The sequence below is a fragment of the Bos indicus x Bos taurus genome, chromosome 1, assembly GCF_003369695.1.
Source record: "Bos indicus x Bos taurus breed Angus x Brahman F1 hybrid chromosome 1, Bos_hybrid_MaternalHap_v2.0, whole genome shotgun sequence".
NCBI classification, from domain to species: domain Eukaryota; kingdom Metazoa; phylum Chordata; class Mammalia; order Artiodactyla; family Bovidae; genus Bos; species Bos indicus x Bos taurus.
Genome location: NC_040076.1, coordinates 43,681,908 through 43,707,112, shown reverse-complemented (window position 1 = coordinate 43,707,112; position 25,205 = coordinate 43,681,908). Strand labels below are relative to the sequence as shown.

Genomic DNA, 25,205 nt, shown 5'->3' with positions numbered 1-25,205 from the left:
ATGTGTCTTTCATTCATTCTTTCATTCAACAAATATTAAATATCTGTGCTTGGTTTCAGGCTCAGGAGTGGAACACACTGCTTAGTAAGGCAAACTCAATTTGGACCATAATGGGGTTTATAATGGGGCCAGGAGGAGAGATAATCTGTTAATTAAATAGTTACAGTGATAGTGTTAAATGCCATAGAGGGATGTTGGGGCAACATGTGAGCATACAGCAGGACCACCTAATCCAGTTCTGGGGTTCAAGGATGGCTTCGAGGGGGATGGGAGATGATGAGAAGGCAGGTGTTCCAGACAAAAAGACAGAATAGTGTGAATGAAAGCCCTAAAAAACAAGAGCTATGGCATGCTCAGAGAAAACTGTTGGCTATATCTAAAGGGGGGCGGGGCTTGGTGACAGCAAGTGGTATGGAAAGAAATGGAGCTAGAAAGATCGGCAGGCCCAGATTAAAAACGAACCTTGTAAATCCTCTGATGGTGTTTGGATTCTATTAATCTGAGGGCCATGAAATATCCCCGAAAGGTTTTAAACAGATGTGAGTCATGATGCAATCTGGGTTGAGAGAGATCACCACAGCTGTAATGGGCAGATGGTGCAAATAGTTCAGAGTGAAATCCCCAGAAGGCAGGAGGGCTGGGATGAGGAGTGCCAGAGAATATGGAGAAATTTAGGAAGAAGAATGTCTGTAACAGAGAGAAGGCACAGGGGACAGAATGGCCTGCAGGTTAGGTGTGTGTTTGGTAACAGTGAGTGGACAGTGTTTCTGTAGAAACTTCCTCCCAGGGAGATGAATGAAGACACTTTTGAGATGTCCGTAGAGCACTTTAGATAATGAGATTTTAGTACTGAGATAAAATTTTCAACTGGGCAATACGGAGGAACAGCCAACTTCTTAATCTTCTCAGCCAAAGAATGACAATAGCCATTTAAACATGTACCAAAATGGATATGTATCTTTTTCAGATTGTGAGTGTCTTTAAGAATTAAAACAGGGACTTTCCTGGTGGTCCAGTGGTTAAAAATCTGTCTTGCAATGCAGGGGACATGGGTTCAATCCTTGGTCAGGGATCTAGGATTCCCCATGCCATGGAGCAACTAAGCCCACGCACTGCAACTTTTGAGCCAGTGTGTCCTAACGAAAAATCTCATATGACACAATGGGGATCCGGAGTGCCGCAACTAAGACCCAAGGCTGCCAAATAAATTAACAATAAAAAAATAGTTAAAACCAGAAATAAAACACAACTATAAAATACTGGGAAATCAGAGGCATACAGGTCTCACAAATGAATGAACATGCATGAAAGCCCTTCATACACTACAAAGTTGTATGTTAGACTGTGACAGACTTTAAGAAAGCAGCCTTGAAGAAAACAAAAAGCGTGATATCTGCTCATTGCTGGGATGTAATAACCAATTTCAATATCAGAAATCTCTAAGTGAAGGCTCTCTGTGAACCTTCAGCTTTCTGAACCACATAGGACTTTTTTTCCCCCTGAAAGAAGGATGGAGCCAGCTTTTCTAGGCACAAAGTTTTAGCATTTTCCGCATTTGTCCTAAAAGCAAGTTCAAACTAAGAAACCATCCTAAGGATGAAATGAGTAAGATCTGAAAAAGAAACTAGACTCAAGATTTCATTGAAAGGCAAAGTTCAGCCCCTTCTTTTGTCAGAAAGCTCTAACATCAGAAAAGGGCTCCAATGAGGGGAGCTGTGTGCCCAAGTGGGCTTTTCACAGACGCATCACAATGGACAGATTCGGACAGATTGGGAACGTGCCCTTCTTTCTGCTAAAGATGTTTTTCCATGCTTGGCCTTCCAAGACCCAGAGTTCAAAGCTTCATGACTACTTTTTTATGCGGGAGCAAATTGACCACAGCACTATTAGAAAAAATTGTGAGTCAGAGTGCTTGGCTCTTTGTTTCTCTGTTGTGTTCTTTGGAAAGGAAAAACTGTAAGGAAAGAAACTGGGGAAAGAAAGACTGACTACCTTTGCCTCTTTTTTTTTTTGAAGGGTGTTTGCTTAAAAATAATAACCCAAACCAGGCTATTATTGGGATTTATATTAAACATTTCCAAGTTTTGAAATGGGAGCAGTCCACCAGACCCTTGAGAGCTGAGCTTTTGTTTTTCTCGTTATACCAACAGATAAATTGAGTCACTGAGCAGTGAGGTAATTTCTCTGATCTCAGTTGTATTAGATGAAAAGAAAGCATGAACTCAAGGTTTTGGATTCCAGGTAACCACTTTGATCATGCTTTTATAGGAAGCCAACAACCAAAAAGTTAATAATCCATTATACTGCATGTTAGGGGGATGAGGTTTTCTAGTGCAACAAAAATTCTACTTCATATAATTTATATACATATGTGCGCATGTGCATGCATACACACTCATATATAGTAGAATGACCTCAACTTTCCTGAGTCTTCAGGGAATGAGACATTTTGGATAAATTAAAAATTTCCTAATAGCTGATAATTTTACACCCACCAGGACCAACATAGGCTTGTTTTTATACGATATATTTGAAATACAGAATGCCCTTTATTCTTAAATGATACTACTAAATATGTCAGTATTTTTATTCAGCTGCGATTCAGTGGTTCCCCCAGAAACTTCCTAAGTCTATGCAACTATTTATCTCCTCCACGAATGCCATTTCCCTTAGAAATTCTGATCATTTTATAGCGCTTTTCCTTCTGTACTGCTAGGCTTCCATGATTCTATTCCTCCCTGCTGTCAGTGCACTTGTTGCAATCCCTTCCCCTATTCAAATTTAGGTACTTCAAGTTCGCTATGTTCTTGTGGTTTAGTGGCTAAGTCATGTCTGACTCTTTTGTGATCCCATGGACTATAGCCTGCCAGGCTCCTCTGTCCACGGGATTTCCCAGGCAAGAATATTGGAGTGGGTTGCCATTTCCTTCTCCAGAGAATCTTCCCAACCCAGGATCAAATTTATGTCTCCTGCATTGGTAGGTGGATTTTTTTTACCACTGAGCTGCCGGGTAAGCCTGTACTTAGGGATCAGAGAACCAAGTTTGTTAGCATTATTTGCAAAGTAGAGGTAAATAGGCTTGAAGTGAGAAATCCTAATTGCTTATGAATACAAACCTTAATCTGATTTTGGTGGCGACCATCTGGTGATGTCCATGTGTAGAGTCTCCTCTTGTGTTGTTGGAAGAGGGTGTTTACTATGACCAGTGTGTTCTCTTGACAGAACTCTATTAGACTTTGCCCTGCTTCATTCTGTACTCCAAGGCCAAATTTGCCTGTTACTCCAGGTGTTTCTTGACTTCCTACTTTTGCATTCCAGTCCCCTATAATGAACAGGACATCTTTTTTGGGTGTTAGTTCTAAAAGGTCTTGTAGGTCTTCATAGAACTGTTCAACTTCAGCTTCTTCAGCATTACTGGTTGGGGTATAGATTTGAATTACTGTGATATTGAATGGTTTGCCTTGGAAATGAACAGAGGTCATTCTGTCGTTTTTGAGATTGCATCCAAGTACTGCATTTTGGACTCTTTTGTTGACTATGATGGCTATTCCATTTCTTCTAAGGGATTCCTGCCCGCAGTAGTAGATATAATGGTCATCTGAGTTAAATTCACCCATTCCAGTCCATCTTAGTTCACTGATTCCTAGAATGTCGATGTTCACTCTTGTCATCTCCTGTTTGGCCACTTCCAATTTGCCTTGATCATGGACCTAACATTTTAGGTTCCTATGCAATATTGCTCTTTACAGCATTGAATCTTGCTTCTATCACCAGTCCCATTCACAACTGGGTGTTGTTTTTGCTTTGGCTCCATCCCTTCATTCTTTTTTTTTTTTTTTTACCAATGAAAATTATGCTTTTTATTGTTAAGATAAATAAATGGAGCTAATACATGAAACATATGCAATTTTAAACACTGTGAGTAACATATGTTAAGTGATTATTTAAATCTAACCATTGTTATTAAATAAGACATATTGACTCACAGGAGAGTCAAAAAGGAATAAGAAGTAAAATAGAAATTTAATTTAGTTAAGTATTGAGAAACCAGCATTTTTCTAAAACCACATTTATTTCACAGCAAATGACAGAAAAAAAATAGCACTGGTATGATCATTATTTATTTATTTATTTTCTTGATTGGTCATACTAGAAGTTTAGTCTTTTTCTTTTTTTTTTTTTTCTCGTTTCATACATGACATTTCACATGTTTCAATGCCATTCTCCCAAATCTTCCCACCCTCTCCCTCTCCCACAGAGTCCAAAAGACTGTTCTATACATCAGTGTCTCTTTTGCTGTCTCGTATACAGGGTTATCGTTACCATCTTTCTAAATTCCATATATATGCGTTAGTATACTGTATTGGTGTTTGTCCTTCTGGCTTACTTCACTCTGTATAATAGGCTCCAGTTTCATCCACCTCATTAGAACTGATTCAAATGTATTCTTTTTAATGGCTGAGTAATACTCCATTGTGTATATGTACCACTGGTTTCTTATCCATTCATCTGCTGATGGGCATCTAGGTTGTTTCCATGTCCTGGCTATTATAAACAGTGCTGCGATGAACATTGGGATACACGTGTCTCTTTCCCTTCTGGTTTCCTCAGTGTGTATGCCCAGCAGTGGGATTGCTGGATCATAAGGCAGTTCTATTTCCAGTTTTTTAAGGAATCTCCACACTGTTCTCCATAGTTGCTGTACTAGTTTGCATTCCCACCAACAGTGTAAGAGGGTTCCCTTTTCTCCACACCCTCTCCAGCATTTATTATTTGTAGACTTTTGGATCGCAGCCTTCACAATTTGTATGGAAATACAAAAAACCTCGAATAGCCAAAGCGATCTTGAGAAAGAAAAATGGAACTGGAGGAATCAACCTACCTGACTTCAGGCTCTACTACAAAGCCACAGTTATCAAGACAGTATGGTACTGGCACAAAGACAGAAATATAGATCAATGGAACAAAATAGAAAGCCCAGAGATAAATCCACGCACATATGGACACCTTATCTTTGACAAAGGAGGCAAGAATATACAATGGATTAAAGACAATCTCTTTAACAAGTGGTGCTGGGAAATCTGGTCAACCACTTGTAAAAGAATGAAACTAGAACACTTTCTAACACCATATACAAAAATAAACTCAAAATGGATTAAAGATCTCAATGTAAGACCAGAAACTATAAAACTCCTAGAGGAGAACATAGGCAAAACACTCTCTGACATACATCACAGCAGGATCCTCTATGACCCACCTCCCAGAATATTGGAAATAAAAGCAAAAATAAACAAATGGGACCTAATTAACCTTAATAGCTTCTGCACATCAAAGGAAACTATTAGCAAGGTGAAAAGACAGCCTTCAGAATGGGAGAAAATAATAGCAAATGAAGCAACCGACAAACAACTAATCTCAAAAATATACAAGCAACTCCTACAGCTCAACTCTAGAAAAATAAATGACCCAATCAAAAAATGGGCCAAATATCTAAATAGACATTTCTCCAAAGAAGACATACAGATGGCTAACAAATACATGAAAAGATGCTCAACATCACTCATTATCAGAGAAATGCAAATCAAAACCACTATGAGATACCATTTCACACCCTTCATTCTTTCTGGAGTTATTTCTCCACTGATCTCCAGTAGCATATTGGGCACCTATTGACTTGGGGAGTTCATCTTTCACTGTCCTATCTTTTTCCCTTTTCATACTGTTCATGGGGTTCTCAAGGCAAGAATACTGAAGTGGTTTGCCATTCCCTTCTCCAGTGGACCACAATCTGTCAGACCTCTCCACCATGACCAATCCGTCTTGGGTGGCCCCATATGGCATGGCTTAATTTCATTGAGTTAGACTAGGCTGTGATCAGATTGACTAGTTGTCTGTGACTATAGTTTCAGTCTGCAGATGACACCACCCTTATGGCAGAAAGTGAAGACGAACTAAAGAGCCTCTTGATGAAAGTGAAAGAGGAGAGTGAAAAAGTTGCCTTAAAGCTCAACATTCAGAAAACTAAGATCATGGCATCCGGTCCCATCACTTCATGGCAGATAGATGGGGAAACAGTGGAAACAGTGTCAGACTTTATTTTTCTGGGCTCCAGAATCACTGCAGAGGGTGATTGCAACCATGAAATTAAAAGATGCTTACTCCTTGGAAGGAAAGTTATGACCAACCTAGACAGCATATTAAAAAGCAGAGACATTACTTTGCCAGCAAAGGTCCATCTAGTCAAGGCTATGGTTTTTCCAGTGGTCATGTATGGATGTAAGAGTTGGACTATAAAGAAAGCTGAATGCTGAAGAATTGATGCTTTGAACTGTGGTGTTGGAGAAGACTCTTGAGAGTGCCTTGCACTGCAAGGAGATCCAACTAGTCCATCCTAAAGGAGATCAGTCCTGGGTGTTCATTGGAAGGACTGATGTTGAAGCTGAAACTCCAATACTTTGGCCACCTGATGTGATGAGCTGACTCATCGGAAAAGACCCTGATACTGGGAAAGATTGAGGGCATGAGAAGGGGACTACAGAGGATGAGATGGTTGGATGGCATCACCGTTTCAATGGACATGGGTTTGGGTGGACTCCGGGAGTTGGTGATGGACAGGAGGCCTGGCGTGCTGCGGTTCATTGGGTCGCACAGAGTCGGACTGAACTGACTGACTGACTGACTGACAAACCGTAATGGGCTTCCCTTCGTCGCTCAGTCGGAAAGAATCCACCTGCAATGCAGGAGACTGTTTGCAATGCAAGAGATCTGGGTTTGATCCCTGGGTTGAGAAAACATCCCCTGGAGGAGGAAATGGCAACCCACTCCAGTATTCTTGCCTGGGAAATCCCATGGACAGAGAAGCCTGGCAGGCTACAGTCCATGGGGTCACAAAGAGTTGGACACGACTTATCAACTATACCACCACCATACCACAAACCTTAACAACCACTGCTTTCATCTCTGAGTACTTTTGACTTACTTTTTATCCTCAGTTGTGTTATGTAGGGTTGAAGTTTTCAGAATGCTAGATAAATGAAAAATTACCTTAAGTGTATTTTAATTCTGAAATTCAACTTGGAATAATTTATTTTTTTTCTAGTGATTCAGATAATATTCATCCACCCAGCATTTATTGGAAAGCAAAGTACCCAATTCTGTTCCAGGCCCTTAGGATTCTCAGTGACGTGGGGTCATCCCTAGGACACTCACTCATTTTATCTTGTTGGCAACAGAATTAAAAGACTTCATAACAATTTTAGATGAAAGAATACCAGATAAAACAGAGGTTACTGTGTTGTACATTTTTATATATGTGTGCTGAATGTCTGAAGTATATCTATTAAGGTGCTGACTTATTAGGTTTTTGGCACCTGGAGAGTAGGTTAGGGCTTGAATCCTTGACAGCTATTGAGTGAAAGCCTTTTCTTGAGTGAGGAGGGGTGTGTTGTGGGAGAATACTGGTCCCAGGGAAGGCTCAGAACACCCTGACCAGCATGAAAAAGGCACAAAAATTGGCCTCCCCTTTGAGTAAAAAGGAGTTCTCATATGCCCTGTGCATTTATGCTTCAAATGGCTTTTTACTGGTTTCTTGCCTTTCAGCTGCTAATCCTAAGTGCTGGTCAAACAGTCCTTGATGGCATCTGGCATCTACGGCTTGCATGTAGTAGGCCCCCAAAAGCTAGATGTTGAATTGTTGAATGAATGAATAAATGAGGTTGAGATCAAAGACCTAAACAAACAAAAGTAGGGTAATTGAACTGGAATGACAGTCTTTCAAAATTCTTATGGCCCTCTTTCCTTTGTCTCATAAACGAAAGTACCTTCCACTGTAGCTTATTATTTTCCTTATTCTAACATTTGGCTTCTCAGAGCCAGTTATTGAGGGAGTCTGGATTGAAAGTTTTCTTGATAATTAAGCCATAGAGATAAAAAGGCTAGGGCTTTTAAAATAAGCCCTATTTTCCTTTAAAATAGGAAAATAGAATTCATATAAGATAAGACTCTTTTAAAATAGGAAAATGGAATTCATATAAGATAGGACTCTTTGACATTGAATTTTGTAGGGAGAATGTGCATGACCTAAGAAGGTAAATGAAAAGTTACCTTAAATACATTTTAATTCTGAAACTCGGAATAATTTAGTTTTTTCTAGTGGTTTGGATAGTATTCACCCGAATTCATCATTCATATATATAGTCTCTCTATGTAGAATACATATATGAATCACTTGCCATACACCAGACACTAACACCAAATTGTAAGTCAACTATACTCCAATAAAAAAGAAGGCATATTACTGCATCAAAATGAAGGGACCAGGATGTATTTGGAATGCCAGCACCCTAAATGGGCATGTACAGAGCATAGAAGCATAAAGCTCCAGAAGCCCATGGGATGAGCTAAGACCTTAGATGAAACACTTGGGACAGCCATCGTTTTTCTGATGATACCACAGTTGCCTATATGTTACCTACATTGCCCTGGTAATGGAAGGAGGTAGCTTTGGACTGGAGAGGGATTATGCAATCACAGAAATTTCCTCCATTGGGGAACTACTGGGAACACTGACGTAGTGCCATTTAGTACAAGCAAACAAACAAATAACAACAGCAGCAGAACATAAACAACCTCCTTACTCTCCAAATCCCAAATCCTCCAAAGACCAGAAAGATAGATGAGCCGAAAAATATCCCACACTGCCACCATGACAAGCTCACTGAAGCACCCTGGAGTAGGAGTCTAGAGTTCATCAAATGAACTGCAAAGGAAAGAGATCCTTAGTTTGCCCTTATTTGCATTATGTATAAAGCAATATTTAAGTCCCTGGTAGCTCAGATGGTAAAGCGTCTGACTACAATGCGGGAGACTCGGGTTCGATTCCTGGGTCTGGAAGATCCCCTGGAGAAGGAAATGGCAACCCACTCCAGTATTCTTGCCTGGAAAATCCCATGGACTGAGGAGCCTGGTGGGCTACAGTCCACGGGCTCGCAAAGACTGGGACATGACTGAGTGACTTCACTTTCACCTTCAATAATTGGGAGTCATTATTATCAAATAATTTTTACCAAGTGCCTTCTGAGTGCCAGTTACTTTCTCATATGTTATCTTATTAAACATCATAACAACCTGGAGAGGCAGACTAATTCTAAAGCCAAGAAAGTGAACACTGGGTGAGACCCACGGTCTTGCCCAGGGTGTCTGTGCTTCTGGGTAGCAGAGGTAGTACATGACCCTGTGACTTCTGCCAAATTCAGTGCTTTTATTTGTGACCGTGGCTTCTTGTCGATGGTTTAAGGTGTTTTGTTATTTTTTCTTCCATTAATGACATGCATTTTGGCATTAATTCAAAGGGGATTTTTAAATACCCTTTACAACTTACGGGCAGGTTTAAAATTAATTGTGTGTCCTTTAAAATCATCAACTGTACAGAAAACAGTCTATAAAACTATTCTTGCTGATTATTAGTGGCACTTCTATATTGCTGGTCCTGCGACCATTGCCAATCTGTTTGTCCACAGATTACTAATAGGGTGTTGTGATTAATTCTTTGGGGTTAAAATGTCAATGATGTAGCAGTTAATGAGGAGAGCTCAGGAATATGATTTACTGGTTTCATATCTGGTTACTTTACTTCTAGCCACGTGAGGAAGGAAATTACTTCACCTCTCTTACATATCCTGTCTCATAGGAAATTGATCAGGATAACATGCACTAATATATAAGAAAAAAAAAAGAGAAGCTTTTGGCATTCTACACGGCACAAAGTAAACCTTCATTACACATTAACTGCTATCATTGTTGGGAGTTTGAGTTCTATCTTCTTGAAAAGCACATTCTTAATCACTGAATCTGGTTTATGAAGTAATCTTAAAGACCATTCAGCTTTCCTTTGCTGCAGTTTCTCATTTATCGTGCCAGGACCATACCTGGGTGTGATACTCTAAGCCTAGGTGAGTAGAAAGAAGAGGACTTCAGGAATGGGATGATCTAGGTTCATATTCAAGCTCCATCACTTACTGTCTAAATGATGTTGTGAAAGTTGCTTAATCTTTCTAAGTCTCCACAGACTCATGTGTGAAATATAGATAAAAATCTCTAATGCAAATAAAGGAATGTATTATAGAATATATGTCATAAACTGCAGATTTCTTTGCAAAGGTTATTTTTATCATCATCAATATGTTCATGTTTAAAAGGCCTCAAGTTAAGATACTTACTAATATTCTCTTGCTCATGTGGTAATAATGAATTCTATTTTATAAAACCAAGATCTCAAACCTCTCTGGTGTTCTTGCTCTGTTTTAAAGGAGTCAGTGGATTCTTTCTTTAGCCACTGGCTCCTGTCTGCAGATGAAAATTTTATTTATATGTATTCAAATGTGATTTAAACACATGGTGATATCTTTGATGACTAAATATTAAAAAAATACAATTGAAATGTTATTGCTATCTTTATGATCCTCTAGGGCTTGCTTATCCTACAATTTGAAAATATTTTACAAGGCAGAGGAAAATACCAACCCCTAATTATTTCTCGATGTTGTCTGGCTGATGATCTCAGGGTAAATTCTTTTATTTTATTATTTTTAAAAAGTTTTCATTGAAGGTTTTTCCAGTCACTCCAAATAAACTTAGCTGTGAATGGAAAAGATACAGCTGATTGCCCTGGCTTTGTCCACATCTCTTCTGCCCTGTCCTGCTCTTCACTGAGTCAGAAGGAAGGCATGCAGTATGGCTGACCTCTGAAATCATTAAACATCTCCTGTAAACTGTTGCTGTTAGAGACACATTCTGGTTTATTTTCTGAAAGCTTATTAATAAGTCAGAATCTAATCTGCAACCAGACTGTTTGATCACTTTGCTCTTGGCTTTGCAGGCACAGGACTTTGTTGTGGGGTTGGCCTGTTGGCATGATGATTCCTGAAGGGCTGTTGGTAAGCCAGCAAATGCCAGGGGCACATCACTGTTAAATTCCAAAGACCTGTGACCTTCCCTGACCTGCTAGTAGAAGTTTAGCCTTCTTCAAAGAGCCTCAGATTGGGCACTAGAAATAGAGAAAAGAATGCTATGGGAAAGTCTATCATTGAGAACTACCTTCCTTTAGAAAGTGATGGGGCCTCAGTGGGTAATAAAAATCTGATTGGCTGAACTTGTTTCAGATTCTCAGGGACAGTCTTTCTCTGTAGAAAAGGTCATTTTGAAAATTGAAGAAATTCTGTTTCAGCAGGTCTGAAATGTGTTTAAAAAACATTTAAAACATATTTTCCCCCAAAAGGGAAAAGAGAAGAGAGAGTTATGCATAATGGAACTTTTTCTTTCAGAGACTCAGTTCAAATCATTCTTCATCTTATTTTGGTTTTATAGTGATAGAGGATCCATGTAGTGATACAGTGCCATTCTGAGTGAGTTTAAACCATTAAGCAAAGACAATCTGTATTCTTTTATTAATATTATGTACATATGGGAGAGGACTTCTTCAAGAGAGTATAACTATCAGAGGCAGACCCAGTAGTCTAGCAATGCACTGACCACAACATTTGTTGAATACTACTGCAATCATGGCATGAGCTGAGGATACAAAAAAGAACTGAATTCAATTTTTTTCCCCAATAGTTTATATGTTCATCAAGGATACAAGACATAGCACACAAAAAGTTAAATATTCTGTGTTGCCCAATACAGTAGCCACTAGCTACATGTGGCTATGTCATTTTTAAAGAGACTACAAAAATATAAAATAAAAGTCAGTACCTCAGTTGCACTAGCCACATGTTAAGTACTCAGTTGCCGTATAGAGCTGGTGGCTACCATTTTGGACGGTTCAGTTATGACACATTTCTATAATTGCAGCAAGTTCTAATAGACAGCCCCAGTTTCTTCAATACAGGGTACAGGCATCACATAATTGATATTTACAATAACTACCAACCAGATGAGAATAAGGAAGAATCAATGCAGGCTGCAGTACTTAGGAAGATCTTAGTAGGGCCTTGAATTTATGGTTATTTTGACAAGTGTAAAGGACAGTGGGGCATAGTCAGTAGAAAAAAGGGGAAAGAATATTTGGGGGAAGAACAGTCCATCTGACTTAGGTCAAATTCCTGGTACAGACGAGAGAGTGATGAAAATGGAAAGCTGGATTGGGGTAAGAGAGATGGAGGGACTGGCTGGCAAGCTAAGATGTTTGATCTGTTTTCTAATGCTAATAAATAGTTTTGAGCAGGTTACTGATAGTCCTGGGGCAGTGGCACCACCCAGCAAATAATCTTTCCTTATGTAGTTAGGTATTCAGAAGCCTCATATTTGATATTAATCTCCCACTGGGAGTTCGTCCTGAGCCTTACAAACAACTACAGAGTTGAGCCTAGTAATGCTGTGTGTGTGTGTGTGTGTGTGTGTGCGCGCGTTTGTGTTTGTGTGTGCGCTTCTTGGAACAACTACAGGGAGAGGGAAAAGCATATTTAGAGCCTCTCATGTACCATCATTGCATTTTGTCCCCTCATCCCTTTTTTTCTTTTCACATTTATTAAGTTTCTCTTGTGTGCTAAGCATCGAAGGTGCAGCGATAAACAGCACATGAATCCTACAAGGGGATCACTGTCTTATACAAAGATGTGGCCGTGACAGGGCTGTGTACAGAACACTAGTGGGCGTGGGGAGGTGCACATGTCGTCAAGACAGGCCAGGTGCAGGCAGGTCTTTTCAGAGGGGAAGTTTGCTGATCTGAATCTCAGAGGAGGAGTACAAATTAAGCCAGTAGATCAAATGAGGAATGCTCCAGGCAGAGAGGGAAGATCAAGCACAAAACTATAAAGTTAAGCAGAATGTGACCATGTGGAAAGACCTAGACCTTCTTTCCTCTTTTGTCTTTGGTACAGCACAAAGGAAGGGCTCAGAGTGTAACTATTTTCTACATACAAGCTTCCCCTGCTATCTGAAATCAGAACATTCGTATGAAATCTTTCATAAGGGAAAATGGGGTAAAGTGAAGAAGCAGGTACCTTAGGACACGTCTTGTGCAGAAAATAAATCCAGAATAAGCACAGATGCTTACAGACACAGTTCAGAGCTATGGCAGCTTGATGCTGAGTGCAATTCCTGGGGAAGGAGCTTGGCAGTGCTGAATGCTATTAGGTTGGCCAAAAAGTTTGTTTGGATTTTCAATACCATCTTACGGAAAAATGTGAATGAACTTTTTGGCCAAGCCAACACTGTTGCATTTTCACCCCCGCCCGCCCCCCCCCGCCATAAAGGTGAAAATCTTCTTTGGATTTCTTTAGATTAGCAGAAACAGGTAGTAATATAGGTCTTTCATAGAAGTGAAGTGGCATAAAGTGAACTTTTGGAAAGTGGAGGATACCTGTACACCCTCAAATAGCTTAAGCGGCAGGTGTAAAGACAATAGATTTTTGTCTGGGTGACTCACGTGGCTTGGGGCCTCAGTTAAACTGTCTTTACTCTCTTCACCTGGGTATGGAATACAGCAAGAGTCAAAGAATGATCCAGGGAGCCGGATTCAAGTGTGTTTCACACGCCAGAGTACCTTTGTTCTAGGCTGTTCCTCATATACTCATGGGAATTTCTCCTGCCTGAGGAATGACATGCTTGCTTGTCACTCTTTTTCCCAGACTCATGCCAAGCAACTTGGGATCACTTGGGGAGAATTTATGGAGAAACCTTAGACCTTATAAATTACCCCAGGGAGAAATGATAGCTTTTTTTTGTTTATTTTTCTAGTTACACAGACCTTACTTCTTTGGCTCTGAAATGGCAGCATGCTTTTAGGAAAAAAATACAAAAAAGAAAAAGAAATTAAAATCACAGTATTAAACAAAAAACAGAGCCAGTAGGCAGTGTCTAGGAAGAGAGCCATTGGAATTCTCTGACTTTCTTTATGAGTCAGAGGTAGTGACACAGGGAGTCGATATTTTTTCTTCCTTTTGTGATATGATGAGACCTCAGGAGAGGCGCCGTGGAGGAGCAGGAAACCTACGGCCTTTGGAGCATGACTGGGATGGGAATCCTGGCTCTGCCACTTCTAGTTGGGTGACCCTGGGCAAGTTGCTTGACCAAATAGGCGCTCTGTTTTTCTCATCTTTGAATTGGGAATGATAATACCACCTTTGTACTGCTGGTGTAAGGAATAGAGGTAATGAGAGCAGTACGGTGTCTGCTTCTGTGAGACACTTACTAGATAGTGTCTATAATTGTAACTAGAAATGGTGAGTCTGAGTTTTTCCCTTGGATGACTGTGAACTTATTTTCTTAAAGGAGAGGATGCTACACTGCAATGCTTTTGGGATACTGGCTTCCAAGCGTGATCTTTGTAAAGGGGAAAGAGATGTTCCAGAGTAGAACCCTAAGAGAAGTAATCAATTTGATATGGGTAGGAGGTCTGAGTGTCATAGGTAAACCAATAAGCCCTGATGTAGCAAGATATACTAGAATATCAGTGTGTTCCTATTCCAGGAATTAGCTCCCTATTGATGGCGATAAAGTAAATTCTCAAGAAAAATGTTTGGTTAATGATCTTGATTAATTAGTGGTGTTTATGTTGAACAGCTCAGGGGCTGTTGAGCTAATTCATAAAATTATCCAGGCTGCCCATTTACTGACTTATTACTCATTGTTGGCCGTTTCTCTATTTGTAATACAATATCCTGACACTGAGAAAGATGAGGGAAGGAAGAGATCATTTCAGTCTATCCAATATTCTCCCTGCTTCCCCTCTTTCCTTTCTTGCTTTCTTTCCATCACTCCCTCCCCTCTTTTTCTCTCTCATTTACTGTTTAACTTAACTATTGGTAAATTATTTTAACATTTCTGCTGTTCTTATCATAAAGAACTTAGTCATGGGACCAAGACATGTTCATTTGCTTCTTTTCGTCCCTTTTCAATTGGGTTTGGAAATCACACTGGGATTATTTCTTACTTTATGGTTTGACATAGCACATAATCTATACTGACAATCAATGTATATTACATATTAACTAGTAACACTGAAAATATCATGTCCCAGTAAGTCTTGGAATAATTTAAACTGAGAACAGTTGAGGCTTGTGATTCCTAAACTATCCCATAAAATACCAGACCAGAGAGATGCCCTCAGGTTGAGAAGATTTGTTATCGAATATGTTGGGTGCACACTATTTACTGTAACTTTTTTGAAGAATGAAAATATACAGAGCATATTAAGGTCTTTATTAAATCTTGTAAGTAAAATTGTAAAATAATAAGTAATTGGTAAAATTACTTGTATCAATTGTAAAATAATAAGTAAAATTGCTCATGTTATTTGATTAAGTATTTCTAAAGTTTGTTTGACCATAGAACCTTTTTCTGTATAAACATGTTAGTATCCCACATATTACTGGTTTTGAAACACACTTTGGAAAATGCTGAAGAAGTGGCATTTAGAAATTTTATACTATAAGAGTCACTATTAAAAATATTCTCCAGTAAAACAACTTTAAAAATCACAAAAACTTTTTTTTCTGTATGAGGAATTATCTTTTGACTGGTGTCAAGATAATGAATAGGTGAACGTATAGGCCTCTTGAGACTCTTGAAGTCATAGTTTAATTATTGTTTCTTTCCCTTTTTCTACTTACCCTAGGCCTTATCTGGCCCCTTGAGACATGTAATATTGTCCTCTGTACTATAAGAAATAAAAATGCTCTTAGTACATCTTGGAAAGTTAGGTGCTTATTTGGCACTGTATTCCATTTTAACTTGGTTCTTTGTAAATGCCAAGAGCCATCTCCAGGTGTCCTGAGTCCAATCCATTAACTATGTATGCTTAAGTAGCACCATTCTGTAAAATTTTTGGCAAGACCTTACTTGCCTCTAAAGAGAGGGGTTCTTTGAGAATTGTTCTTCTATTCAAGATAAATAAATTAAGGCATAAAGATGATCAAGGCCCCAGAAACAGTCAAGGTGTTCTGGGGACTAAAACACTAAAGATTCGTAGAACAGAGGATTCTCAGGCCACATGCGTACCAACTTCACAGCTTCATCTCTACTGAGATCACTAATAGTCCTAGAGAGAGGATTGCTCTGTTTTCCTATGAATGTCATAAGTTTTACAAAGCAAGCTGCTCTTTCCTCGTATGCCAGGGATTTTTTTTTTTTAATGGTCCTAATTGATCTCTATCCTCTAGAGGGTTCTGAATTTTGCAATTGTCTCAAGTCTTAACAAGCCATCCCCACACCACTGCGCAATGGAAATGTTCAACAGAAAGGTATTCACTTCGGTCTAGGCAAGACTGACTGCTGCCCAGAGAAATGAGGATCCTGGAATGCAAGTTCTGGGCTGTCTTGATTGGATAAAGCCTTTTTGGCCCATTTCTGCCTCCCTCTTTCTTGCATTTCCCTTCCCCTCTCCTGGGGACCAAGGGTTGATCCTGGCAGGACGCTAGGGCTTCCCTTTGGAACCCAGGAGGTTTTCTCGGCCCTTGACTCTGTGCTTGTCTCCTGCGGACCCCCAGCTGATGTGGTTTATTTATTGCTGAATTGAGCGTTTAGTCCTGAACATTTAAGTCTTGGCTGGTGGTGGCCTCGGCAAGAACATTTTCTAAGATTGCCATGGTTTTCTTTCAAATAAACTCCTACATGCCTGGACATTTCTGGCATTGCTGAAATGCAGGTGATTTATTTGTAGAGGCTTAAATTGGGATTTTTTTTTTAAAGGAAAATCAGCAATGTGGTATACTCCTGTGCTACATTTTCGCCACTGGTTGTAGAGGACACCTTGTTCTGTCTTTTATCAGAAAAATGAAAATCTGAAGGCTCCCTCTGGGAACAAATCAGTTTTCTGTTCTTAGACACTCAACCCCCCAGCTCCCTCTACTGGTCAATAACCTCCCTCCCCAGTCATGGGGACAGCAGGGGACTAGAGTCAGCTGGGAGCTAGAAGGGAACTGGACTTGAAGTTAGGGACTGTGGATCCAATAGCCTATTTTTGCTGCAAATCCTTTATCTTCCTTCATTCTTTCTACCTCAACAGTCTTGGTCACCTAAGCCTCAAATTCTTAGCTCCACCTAGCGTCTCCCTTCCTGTATTCCTCAGGCTTGTCTTGTACGTGCCCTTTAACAAGAGGCTACTTGTTTGGCTTTATAGCACGGATGAACACTATGACCTCTGGATGGGAAAATTGTTAAGTACAGATCTTCAAAGAAATATAATAATGTACAGTCATCACTTTGAATTTATGAACCAAGTTTAGATTTATCTTTAGCGTGCACACAGTATGATAGAGGAAACATACTAAATGGGATAAGAGCTCACAAAATATCTCCCAGCTGCCCTAGGACAACACTCTTCAACCAGCTCGGAAGGTCTGCTGTCCTGCTGTTGAACTGAGGGCAGCTGTGGCTTAGCCACGCCACTGCTGGGTGGCCAAATGTCTTTCTAAATCGGCCATAGTTCCCTAATAGATGAAACCTTAATGGTGGCCTAGAATTTCAGCAAAACAGCTGTTTTATCTAGCTAGCAGAGAGGACTAGAAAAGCTCCCCAACAGGCTGATACATTTTATTTCCTGGAGAAGCCAACAGCTGACATCCACACCCAGGCCTATTCAGTTAGTTGGAAAAGTAGTGCATGAAGTGACTAATTGTCTTTAATCTCAGCACATCAAATGATGCCAATGCTTAAATATCCTGAGATGTAAACACTTCAAGAGAGCTTAAGAAAGACAGTCTTCAAGAAAGACTTACTTAAAAGTATGTTTTCACAATGAAGCTTAGTCACGGACCATGTAAATTTTAACATACAATAAACCAATTTCAGAAACACAATGACTATTTCAAAGTTTTGCAAACAATTGTCAGGCATGCTTTAGAGGAAAGTGAAGAAGCATCTGAGGTAACATCTTTCTCTTTCTCAGTAAGTTCTTTCTAGAAAAGACAAGAATATTCTTTTATACCTTTATCACTTTCCACATTGGGGTAACTTTATGTATTACAAAAAGTTGTATTTTTATCTTAGCAGAGAGCATTTTGATGACATTATATCCATGGAGTTAGTACTCTGGGTCAGGATCAAGTTTAAAATGAGGTCAAGTGAGGTTCTTTTCTCAGTGGAAGTCCAGTTAAGGGTTAAGAAGAGTTTTAATAGATGTAAAATTTATAAAGCTTTTCCCCATGTGAGCCATTCCTAATATTGTACTATACAGAAAGAAGTCTGACCCAAATAAGGTTTTACTTCCCAAACATTTGAGTGGGTCTTAGCTACGACAATCATGTTAAAAAAATCTCTTCTCCGGAGTTTCTCCCTCCTCTGTTTTAGAGGAATGGATCCTCTTAGCTGCACTATCTTGTCTATACTCTTGACCTCTTGATAATCCCTCTCTGGTGTCATAACACTTCTCATGCCTACACTCCTTAACCAGTATGTTCCTTAATGGTCCATTATGCATATTTTGTCATTTCTTTCATTAAAGACCTGAGGAGATTCCAGGTATATTGATAACACACTGTCAATGTGATGCCAGAAGAGGAAGGTTATGCTGTAAATCATCACATAAATAATAATACATTTGTTCTGTCATGGAAAAATTGGAACTCAATCTTAAGCCTGTTGCAAAAAATAGCATTATTCCTAGAACTCAGGCAAATGTAAGGATTAATGAAATCTCTGTAGGCAGGGAAATGGCTCAGCCATTGATAAGGCTAAATGAACTCTCCTACATTACTTAAAGCACCAGGGAATCTTAAATTTCATATACTTGGATCTGAGTCTCTATAAGTACCTATAGGCTTGTAAGGATTTTTATGGAAGGAGTTAAGAAATATGGATATTTTATACTTAGCCTTTTTTTTTTTATCAGTCACTCACTCTCTCAACACAGGTTTACCAAGCAGCTATTACATATAAGACCCTGGAATGAAGATAAAGACACACAAGGTGCCAGTGATGGTGACAACCAGCGACTTCACTCTTCATAAGGGATTGCACCAGTGTTTCTGAACGTTCTGTAGGAGAGGTACAGCTGAAGCCCCAAACCTCTACCAGTTACGGTTTTTAAGAACTCTATATTTTATGTTTCAACAGAATTCTCGTCATAGTCAGAGACATCTTAGATACACACTGTATGGGGAAGACACATGATAATTATTCAAAATAGAGCCCTGAACAGAGAGTTTGGTTATATGAACTCGAGTCCTGCTTCTCCTACTCATGTCTGGGTGACCTTAGGAAACATCAGCCTCTCTGACTTTTCTCATCTGTAAAATTAACTTTGTTAAAATTAGCTCCAAGGATTCTTTCAGCCTTTGTACTGTGTGATTCCCTAAATAAAAGTTTAAACCCCAAGAAGTTAGACTACAGCCTAGATAAATAAAACTGCTTAGACACTTCATTTCAGTTTGGAGGCATGTAGCAAGTTTAAGTTACCTATCTTCTAGGTATATGAATTAAGATTTAGAAAAATGTAAAGGTTTATTATTTGTTGGAGTGAAAATCTACATCACCTGTTTAAGAGAAGTATGAGCCTTTTGATAATGAGAAATGCCACAGTTATGGGTGGTACTCCAGAAACTATAAGATCTATAAGGATTGAATAGAGATTTCTTTCACTGAAAAAAAAAAAAGGAGGTAGCACAGAGAGACATGACTGCATCTGTAAATCCTGTACTGAAGGAGAGGACAGCTTTCATTTTCCAGGAAGGACAGTAGAAGTGAGCCCAAAATTAACAGAGGAGATTGAAGGTAGACCATCAATATGTTTTGATATTTTACATAATCAGTTATAGGTGTCCATAATAGCTTTTGCTGTTATGTTACACTGAGAAGTGGGAATTTATTATTATTTTAGCAGATTACTCTATGATCAGTTTTTGGGAACATTTTTGTTTCAGTCACTTCAGTTTGATTCCTTGCAATTTCAACAGCTTTGTGGATTTGCTTTCACAGGGCCCCCAGATTATAGACATTCCGACCGTGTGTGACTCCCTTTAGCCCTCTTGTTGCAAATCTATTTGCTTAAAGATAGACTATAAGAACCTCCTTCCTCAAACAGCAAATGTAGTTCCCAAGTCAATAGTGAAATGTCTAATTAGTGGCTTCTCTGTTGGTGCTGAAATGTGGTTACTATTCTTTCCCAGTCTTCACTCCTTGGGTCTCTGCAAAGGGGAAGTTTAGCAGAGCTCTAAATTAGTACTTGGGGGTATAAACTGATGTTAATGACTGTCAGGTCATTGGAAGATCTTTTTCATTATATCCTTAACATTTTGAAACAACCTGTAAGCTGGCCTTTTTATTTCTTAATTTAAATTTTTAGATGCTTTGGGTAGTAAGGGGTTCTTTTTTACACAATGCTAAAGTGATTCTCTAAATTCCACAGGACACTCATTCTTCTCTCTGTATCTTTATTTTCATTTCACTCAGTAGCTAGAACAATGAAACTCTCAGAAGACGGCACTCTAGTCTCGAGATCTATACTTTCCTTGAGTTATGCATATGGATGTTCACGGGGGCTTGGTGGAAGAGAAGGAAGCCAAGGCCTGAAGAAAGACCTAATTTCCAGAGGGTTACTTGGAGGACCAGAGATTGGCAAATACCGCTGCATCTCAATCACGCTGCAGGTTGCCATATCACAGTTGAAGACCATGGATAGGGAGGAGTAGACAGCTGCCTCTAACTTCTAACTTTCAAATAGTTACTGAACATTGGACCCTTTGAGAGAGTTAGAGGTGGCTTTGTTGACATGAACTACCCATTAGTTAAAAATGTGTTCTGAGGATTTTTATATTCAGAATGTAGCTTTTATTATAAAATTATAACTGGCAAATATCTATGAGTTTTAATGTGGGACAGACCTGAAATCATTTTGGTCTCTAGAAGGGCTGTTCTTTCTGTTACAGAAGGGTGTAGTAGAGATGAATCTTAAATTATTAGAAACACTCATTGATTAAAAAAACAACAACAGCAGATATGGATTTTGTTCCTCATATTCCACATAAAAAAGAACAAAAAGAAGTTGCATTTATTACAGAGATTCTGATCTTTCTCTTCTAGGGCACTTTCTAGGAGCAGTTCTGCCCAGCTTCCCTCTCAATTCTCTGTTCATTTCATCTTTTATTTCACAAATGGAATTAAGGTAGGATATACCTTCTGATCATGGGAAGAATATTGTTTTATAATTTTGGGAATAGCAGAAGATCTAAAATGTGTGTTTCCCTAGATGTAACAGGCCCTCCAGATCAACCGAGCACCCTTCCCGTGTGTCTCTAGTGAAACATGCAGTCACTTTTCTTTTATAAGAAACATTAAAGGAGTCATTCAAATTTTGCTGGAGTGGTATGGGGTAGGTATGGCCATGAAGCAACCCAATCCAGGGGCAGCTATACAATGGCATAGACAAGACTCATGCCTGTATGTTCTGTGCAAGGGGGGAGTCACTGGTGGGGACTCCATGAATCCCCACTACTGATTTTTCTATAAACTTAAGGAGGAAACTATGGAGAAAGTATCATTTTTAGTGTCTGGTAAAGACCCCTGGGAAAGTGAGGTCATGAGCAGTCTAGGATGATCTCATCTAGTTATTTAGGGTGTTGAATGTGATGGCACATGGGGAAAGCAGTTACTATGAAATGGTTCATAGCTGGTAGAGTGGATTAACTGCCAGGAAAAGCAGAAGCAAACCCTGGGGGAACACTTTTCATCCCCACATTTAGGAATAACAGGGAGCTCTTTTACACTGGCAGCACTTTTTTTTTTTCCTCCCAGAAAAGATAACTTTCCTCAAGGGGATCTGGTGAATGAAGCAGTGTCTTTTCACCCTTGTGATGATGGGCGTGAATCCGGCACTAACATAAAAGAGGAATTAGCTTGGACATACCACACACTTGGTTTGGCCCAGTCCCATACCTGTGCTCTTGTCATGGTTGATTACCCACTTACAGCAAATATGAAGCAAGCAGTCTGCACTGTGGCTTGAGATAAAAGGTATTTTAATATGCTCAGGTCACATATTATCATGGCCAATAGTAATTTTATATCATTTTCTTAAAGGAAACCGCACTCCTAGTAATAATTTTTTCTAATGAAGCAAAATTTCACATGACAGAAAGTTTTACATATAACTTTTTCATTTGAATAATAGCATTGAATCCTCTCCATGCCAAACAGAAATTTTAAATATCTTTATTATTTCTTTTGATATGCAAGCGATAAGGAGGAAAGGTTTGGAAGACCCTCAGTTAAACTTCTAATGATTCTATGTTCTTTAATAGTGAAGAATTTTTTACAGCTTTGGAGACTTTTCCTTTTTCAAGTGAAACAATATAAACAAACCAAAAAAAAAAAAAAGAGGAAAACTCTTCCTCTCTTACTTTAAGAACCTTGAGGGCTGAAACAGTGGTTTGGTTTCCTGACTGCCAGCTTTGGTTTGCCGTCTCTCAGCTGGCTTGTGCAATTCCCCAGAGGAAATATTTGAAGAGGGTTTTTCTCCCACATGAGAGAGTTTCATCCCACCCAGCCCGCAGATTCTGACTGCAAACTTCATGGACTAAGTGTCTGGTTTTCCAGAAGTAGCTGCGGCGGACGTTTTTCCTTCACAGGTGCACGACACACATTCTCAGACCTCAGAGATCAGGATGTAAAGTCCGAAATCTTTAAAAATGAGGGTAGCTTAAAGACTATCTATCTGCCAATCAGATCAATTTTTACTAGATAAGGGAAAAGAAGGTGACAAGCAGGGATCAAACTTCCAAAGCCTTCAAGCTGATCGTTCTTTACAACCCTCGGGTGTAAACAGAAGTATTGGATAATCTGGCCTGTATTTTTCTCTGACTGTGGAACACATTGAAATGCTTTATGTTTAGGTGTGTGTATAGAAATTCATGAAGTTCTTTTATACACTTTTGTATTTCAGCACAATTCTCATTTTAGGACGTCTTGAAAAGACAACTTTGTGCTCTCACGTTGTGCTGTAGCTTGTCAATTTGGATTTGTTCTTTCCTATCTTACCAGCCACCTGATTATGGTCTCTGGGCAAATGGTACCCGTTGGCATCATTTTTTCCAAGCACTTAAACCTGGAAAGATATTTTTTAAAGGACTCACAGAAGCTGTCTTGGGGGTTTGGAAAACATGGCAAAATTGTTAGCAGACCTTTGTGCTATTTTTAGGAAACTAATTGTGTTCTTTTAAAGTACATTTTTGACAATGGGACAAAGTTATCCTTGCCCCCACTGTTACGTGAAATATTTACAATGAAAAGCGGTCAGGAAAGCACCCCAAACGGATACACTTTAACCTCGGCAACAGCCAGCAACCGGGGGCAAAAGTGATTTAAAAGGCGAAAAGGTTTTTGCAATATTTATGCTGCTGTTTCTGCCCCAAACGAACTTTTATTTTACCGTTCAAACAGAAGTTTGTTTTCAAACCAGTTGCTGGTTTAAAGGAGCAGCCGATCTGGCATTCATAAGAATCAGCTCTAACCAAACAGTAAGCACGTTGACCAGGGGAAACTGATTCCCCCAAAGCAACCCCCAGTAGGTCAGATGCCTGCAGAAGGGTTATCTTACCTTGAGCACGTAAGATCCAGGAGAGAGGCTCGGGGGCTCCCACAGGAGAGGACCGGGAAAGTGCTCTGATCCGCTGCTGGTAACATGCACTTGGCTTTTATGGGCAGGTGGGAGGAGCCGCTCCTCATGGTAGGTGGGCAGAGAAGCAGCAGCGGGCGGGCAGCCCCGGGAAGCTGGACACTCTTCTCTGGGGAGGGGCGGCGAGGGCAGAGCCAGGAGCCGGAGAGCGGGAGGAGGGGCGGGGAGGGAGGAGGGTTAAGGAGCGAACGGGAGAGGAGGGAGAAGAAGAGAAAAAGAGAGAGACAAGAGAGAAAACTTATAAAGGGATGTAGTCCACAAACAGGGAAGAGATTGGGGGAGAAAATGAATAGGAGACTGAGACAGTTAAACAAGCAAGATACGGAGGGAAAGGGGAATTTGATTATTTGCCATTTTGTATGACATCTTAGATGGTAGTGGTGTTGGGGAGCGAGTTGTGAGTGACGGAGATAACAATAGGTATTTTCTGTGAATTCGAAAACCTAAATAACGGTTCAGGAATATTTGAAATTTCACAGGCAAGGGAAAGGAGGGGAAGCTGGCCGTCGGAGTAGCACATCCCGAGCTCTGGGTGGGCGCGGAGAAGGGCTGTCCACAGCCGGCTGCGATGCGGCCGCCCTCCTGCGTCCTGTCTCCCACCCCCCGCGGGTGAAAGCCGGCCCTTCACTCATCACTCCCCACTGTGCTTTGTGACCAGCAAGTTCTCCCGGTGCTGCCGGTAGTGCGCAGCGTCCAGAGGCCCCTCTGGAGACTTCTGCAGCATTAAGGTAAATCCAGCAAAGGTTGGAGAGGATCAGCAGAGATTGGCTTGTGGAGAAAGGAACCTCAAAACCAGCCTCGGTCCTCCAACATCTGCTTATGTAACAGGATTGCAGGGCTCTCTGCCCTCTGGTTATTTTCGGTATTTTAAAAACTCTCATTCCTAGCAATTGGAAAACGTCTTGGTGCCATAGCTCTCTGTGTGTCTTAAACATTAAGAGGATTCAACCAACAAGAGGCTGAAGGATCAGGCCGAAATTCTTAAGAAATACATTCAGAGAAAGAAAAACAAACTCCTTTAGCTGCTGAGCCGTGACTCACTTCCTAGCCCAAGTTTGATTTTTGCCACCACAGGAATTAAAGCATTTGAAAAGAGAGAACCTGAGCCTTGAGGATGAGGGGTACAGACAAGGGGAAAGAAAGGGGCAGGGAGATGGATGGATGGGCCTGAAAAGAACAAGGGCAATAACTTTTACTGACACTATTGATATATAACTATATAAATGTATAGTAATATATACATATATGAAACTTGATTCATTTCACCACAACCTTATGGAGTTAGATATGATTCATATTGTGTAGTTTCTTTCTTTCTTTTTTTTTTTTTAAAGAAAGGAATTTCAAAGGGTTAAGCAACTAGCTCAAGCTAACGAGAAGGGGAGCCATATTTGGTGAGCTGCCAGAGCATGTGCACCCTCCACATGAGTGAAGTCACTCAGTCGTGCCCGACTCTTTGTGACCTCATGGACTGTAGCCTATCAGGCTCCTCCGTTCATGGGATTTTCCAGGCAAGAGTGCTGGAGTGGATTGCCATTTCTTTCTCCAGGGGATCTTCCCGACCCAGGAATCGAACCCGGGTCTCCTGCTTTGCAGG

General features: G+C 40.0%; 1 protein-coding gene across 1 annotated transcript in view; it reads right to left on the bottom strand.

Moving 5' to 3' along the window:
• The window catches only part of COL8A1 (collagen type VIII alpha 1 chain), a 171,715-nt gene extending 147,976 nt beyond the window's left edge, over window positions 1-23,739 (bottom strand). Inside the window, exon 1 of the mRNA XM_027557556.1 lies at window positions 23,531-23,739. Within this exon, the coding sequence (XP_027413357.1) occupies window positions 23,531-23,658 (128 nt within the window). The 5' untranslated portion in view covers window positions 23,659-23,739. The remainder of the gene's footprint in view (window positions 1-23,530) is intronic.
• Between the last annotated feature and the right edge of the window lie 1,466 nt (window positions 23,740-25,205).